The sequence below is a fragment of the Lolium rigidum genome, chromosome 6 (genome assembly GCF_022539505.1).
Source record: "Lolium rigidum isolate FL_2022 chromosome 6, APGP_CSIRO_Lrig_0.1, whole genome shotgun sequence".
Taxonomy (NCBI): Eukaryota; Viridiplantae; Streptophyta; class Magnoliopsida; order Poales; family Poaceae; genus Lolium; species Lolium rigidum.
The window spans coordinates 210,159,163-210,164,147 of record NC_061513.1 but is presented as its reverse complement, the minus strand read 5'-3'; the positions used below and the strand labels follow the sequence as shown (position 1 = coordinate 210,164,147).

The following is a 4,985-nucleotide window of genomic DNA, read 5'->3' as shown; positions in this document are numbered from 1 at the left end:
AGACGTCTCGTCGGTGTTGCGCAGCCTCCACGCGTAGCCGGCGTTCGCACGCCACCGCCCGTTCCCGCGCGATCTTCCCGCCTCTTCTCGCCTGTTCCCGCGCTTTCTTCCCGACGCCGGCGTCTATAAAAGGTCTCCCGGCTCAATGGTAGCCACCACGCCCGCCGGCAGCAAACACAACCCTCGTCGCTCCACCGCCGTCTGGTGCACCACCAGTGGCAATGGCGAACCGCCCCGGCTGGCCACTTCCCGCCGTCTCCTCCACTTGCAGTCCCGGAATCGCAGGTCGACACCGACCCCGCGGCCCGGGAAGAGCGGCGGCGGCGAGGGATGCAGAACTGGCGTGCACACCATCAGCAGCGGCGGGAGGCAATGGAGCAGCAGGCCCGCCAGCAGCGTGAGGCGGCGCAGGCGGCAGATCTAGCGACGTTCTGCGCCCATGGCCCCGCTGCTGACGAGGCCGCAGCGGCAGCAACGTGGCACGAGCAGCAGTGCGACACCGTTGCGGCGTTCGACGCCTCGACGGGAGAAGAGACGCGACGGCGCCGGACGGAGGAGATGGAGCAGCGGTGGGTTGACGAGCGCCGGCGCCAACGCGGTGAGCGGGATGCGCTGTACCGTGAACGGTGGGAGGCGATTGAGCGCCGACGGCGGGAGTTGATCGAGTGCCAGCAGCAGCTGGCGGCGGAGGAGCGTCAGCAGCGAGAGGCGGCGCTGGCGGCGATCTGGGGGAGGCGGGCGGACCAGTTGGCGGCGGAGGCCGACGTGTTGGCGGCGGCGATGATGGAGGCGCCAACAGATGTGGAGGAGGAGGAGGCTGAGGCGGAGGAGACCGAGGTGGAGGACGACGACGAGTTCGAGTGGTCCGACGACGACGGGCCGCACCCGGACGAGACGGCCGATCAGCAACGCGCGCTCGTCGAGTCCTTCGAGTCGGAGAAGAAGCTCTAGGACGCCGCCCGTGCCCGCGAAGAGGCGCATATTCGTCGCGCCGTCGAGCTCTCCCTCCAGGCGGCGCAGCAAGGGAGGGCGGAAGAGGACGCGCGGCTGGAGCGGCGGCGTATGGCCACCGCCCAACGCAAGGAGAGGAGACGCGCGCTGGAGGAGCTGCGGCGTAGGGGAGGCGACGACGGGGCGGGGCCGTCGAACGCACCGCCGGGCGGTCAGTAGTCTAGGTTTAGATGAAATCTAGCCGTTTTCATTCAAACTTTGTAATATATAATCAAAATTGAATGAAAACCTTTATTTTCATGCACCAATATTCATTTGGGGGAGACGTTTGGGGAACGCGGCTGAGAAGCGACGTGCCCCAAACGCACGAACAAAACACGTCCCCCAAACACTCGATCCAGGCATCCAGCGCGGTTTGGGGAACGCTTTGGCGAACGCGACTGGAGCATGGAGCAGACTCAAGTAAAGAGCCATCATGCTGTGACGCTTTCTAGCTGTATATTTTTCGGGCCTCTTTTTGTAGAACATGGCATCGTGGAGAAATACAAGCTGCACTTGTTCACCAAAGAATTCATGGGACGCCGTGCGCGGCCGCAGCATGTGGATACTGGATAGCAAATCCAATCTCTTGAACTGGCATCTTCCCTGGCACCGCAGAATATTCCTCTCACCGCCGTCAGAATGAGTCCGTTGACGTGTGCTTGAAAACCGTCCCTAACTGTAAGCCGACATCATCACCATCAGTTTTCTTTGCTTTCTGTGCACACATTCGGTAATACTACAGGGGAAAGTGAGAAATGATTCGAGTAACCAATTTCTGCTTCAGGGAGTAAGGCATACTATCGTCAATGTCAAGGCAACTGCTTGTCTCATCCTCTGTTTCCAAACTGGCCGGCGGCAGGTGAGATCACCCAGTTCCGTTTCTCAGACAAGGAAAGACGATCACCGAATTCCATTTCCCACTCCCAAATCTTGCCTGCTCGAATCCTATAAATTTCCCTCCAAAACCATCCCAGATTCATCCCTACTAATCCTTCTCCACACTCACCTCCCATTGATCCTGACGAAAGAGGAAGCGGCCGCACCAAACGAAATGTGGCGGAGGTCGCTGCTGCTTCTGCTGGCGGCGGCCGTCGCGGCGGCTGAGCCGGCGTCGACGCTGACAGGACCATCACAGCCGGTGACGGTGCCGCTGCTGGAAGACAGGGGCCACGCGATGGACCTGCCGGACACGGACCCGCGGGTGCAGCGCCGGGTCACGGGCTGGGCGCCCGAGCAGGTCACCGTCGCGCTCTCCGCCGCGCCGACCTCTGCCTGGGTCTCCTGGATCACAGGTAAGCTATTCACAGGAACGGCTCTAATTCGTGGAATCTGTTGTTGGATGGCGTTTGATTTGCTGGTGCTTCGGACAGGGGATTCCCAGATGGGCGGCACCGTGAAGCCGCTGGACCCCGGCACGGTGGGCAGCGTGGTGCGCTACGGCCTCGCCGCCGACTCCTTGGTCCGCGAGGCCACCGGCGAGGCGCTCGTGTACAGCCAGCTCTACCCCTTCGAGGGCCTCCAGAACTACACCTCCGGCATCATCCACCACGTCCGCCTCCAAGGTGACAAACAAACAAACACCTTTGTCTATGTCGTCCCCCCTCTCCACAGTCCACACCAGTGAGAGGCAAGACGTGGCGGCGACTGAAGTTCTAGCTGCCTTGCAGGTCTGGAGCCTGCGACGAAGTATTACTACCAGTGCGGCGACCCGGCCATCCCAGCGGCGATGAGCGCCGTGCACGCGTTCCGGACGATGCCGGCCATCGGGCCGCGGAGCTACCCGGGGAGGATCGCCGTGGTCGGGGACCTGGGGCTCACCTACAACACCACCTCCACCGTGGAGCACATGGCGAGCAACCAGCCCGACCTGATCCTCCTCGTCGGCGACGTCAGCTACGCCAACCTGTACCTGACCAACGGCACCGGAACGGACTGCTACTCCTGCTCCTTCGCCAACTCCACGCCCATCCACGAGACGTACCAGCCGCGCTGGGATTACTGGGGGAGGTACATGGAGCCCGTCACGTCCACCACCCCGATGATGGTCGTCGAAGGGAACCACGAAGAAGAGCCGCAGGCCGGGAACAGGACGTTCGTCGCCTACAGCTCGCGGTTCGCGTTCCCGTCGCAGGAGAGCGGTTCATTCTCCCCCTTCTACTATTCCTTCGACGTTGGGGGCATCCATTTCGTCATGCTCGCCGCCTATGCTGACTACAGCAAATCAGGTACTCAATCTGACAGTGGCAGAGTAAGCTCCGGTGGATAGGTTCATACTAGGAATTTAGCTGTAAGGAAGTTGGTCAGAAGGTAATTCAGTTCTGAGCTGACTTTAGTATTGCAGCAGTGAACCTTGACTGATTCTTTGCACCACAAATGAACTCAGGGGAGCAGTACAGATGGTTGGAGATGGATCTTGCAAAGGTGGACAGATCGGTGACCCCATGGCTGGTCGCCGGCTGGCATGCGCCATGGTACAGCAGCTACAAGGCTCACTACAGGGAAGCCGAGTGCATGAGAGTGGCGATGGAGGAGCTGCTCTACTCCTACGGCCTCGACATCGCCTTCACCGGCCATGTACTAACTAACACCTGAATCTATATTCTCTGACACTGACTGACTTACCTCTGAATACTAGTAGTAGTACGGAGTAGTTGAGAGTGACTTGTGTGCTCTGGCTCTGTCAGGTGCACGCCTACGAGCGTTCCAACCGGGTGTTCAACTACACGCTGGACCCGTGCGGCGCCGTGCACATCTCCGTCGGCGACGGCGGCAACCGCGAGAAGATGGCCACCACCCACGCCGACGACCCGGGCCGCTGCCCGGACCCGCTCTCCACGCCTGACCCCTTCATGGGCGGCTTCTGCGCCTTCAACTTCACCTCCGGCCCCGCCGCCGGCCGCTTCTGCTGGGACCGCCAGCCGGACTACAGCGCCTACCGGGAGGCCAGCTTCGGCCACGGCATTCTTGAGGTCAAGAACGAGACGCACGCTCTGTGGAGATGGCACAGGAACCAGGATATGTACAACAGTGTCGGAGATGAGATTTACATTGTCCGGGAGCCGCACAGGTGCCTGCTCAACTCCACCAGACCGGCAAGCTATTGATCATCCGACACTGAGCAGATCAAATTGTTCCCATGTACTGTATAATGTAGCTACATTTTGTCATCGAAGAGGATTCTCTATCCTGTAGCGAGCTCTGATGAGATAATAATAAGATAGGTTCTCAACTGACGCATCAAACCTTCTTTTCCATACAAGAAATTATATGGAAATTAGGAGATTGTTGTAAGTACATGAATTGGTTTTTTTCTTTGACAGTAAGTACATGAATTGGCTATTAATAATAGTTCTCGGAGTTAGACCATGATAATCCGATGCTCACAACCCAAAAAGGTTATTATCACAAAGTTTTGGAAGTAAGGAGTAAATTGTACTCCTCCAATCTTTAACTTTACGGCATCTTTAGCAGCGGTCCGAAGCAAAATGACAGTGGCGTCCATCGAGACGCATTTATGCTCCAAATTTGGACCCGGAATGCGTCAACGCGGACACGGCGTGGCGTCCATCGAGACGCATTTATGCTCCAAATTTGGACCCGGAATGCGTCAACGCGGACACGGCGCGGTCAGCTTGCGTTGTTCTACTCGTTGTCGCGCGGCTACTGGCCGTCGGAGTGCCCTGATAGCCCTACACCGTCATAGCTCATCCGCGAGGCGTGAGCCTTCCGCACCCGTTGGCTGTCGAGACGGGCAGCGTAGGCATCCCGGTGGCACATGGTCCTCTCCGCGCGGGAGTTGGGACCCCTAACGGCGGCTACGTCCTCTGGCTGGCGGTGCACCTGCCCCTCGACTAGAGTGGACTAGAGTGACATCCCAACGGATCTCTTCGCCCTACCTCCGCCGTTCTGGTCACCGCCGCGACCACCTTCCTTTCGGCCTCATAGCGGGCCATGTCCCTCGCCACGATCCCCTTCGTGCTAACCATCACCAC

The 4,985-nt window shown here is 59.4% G+C and overlaps 1 protein-coding gene across 1 annotated transcript; it reads left to right on the top strand.

Annotated features, from left to right (window-relative positions):
* Positions 1–2,044: 2,044 nt before the first annotated feature.
* On the top strand, positions 2,045–4,215 carry LOC124666197 (purple acid phosphatase 15-like). The gene is made up of 5 exons (XM_047203544.1): positions 2,045–2,285; positions 2,364–2,555; positions 2,661–3,218; positions 3,377–3,567; positions 3,678–4,215. Exons 1-5 carry the CDS (start codon positions 2,045–2,047, stop codon positions 4,095–4,097), a joined length of 1,602 nt encoding a protein of 533 aa, XP_047059500.1. The 3' UTR covers positions 4,098–4,215.
* Positions 4,216–4,985: the final 770 nt, after the last annotated feature.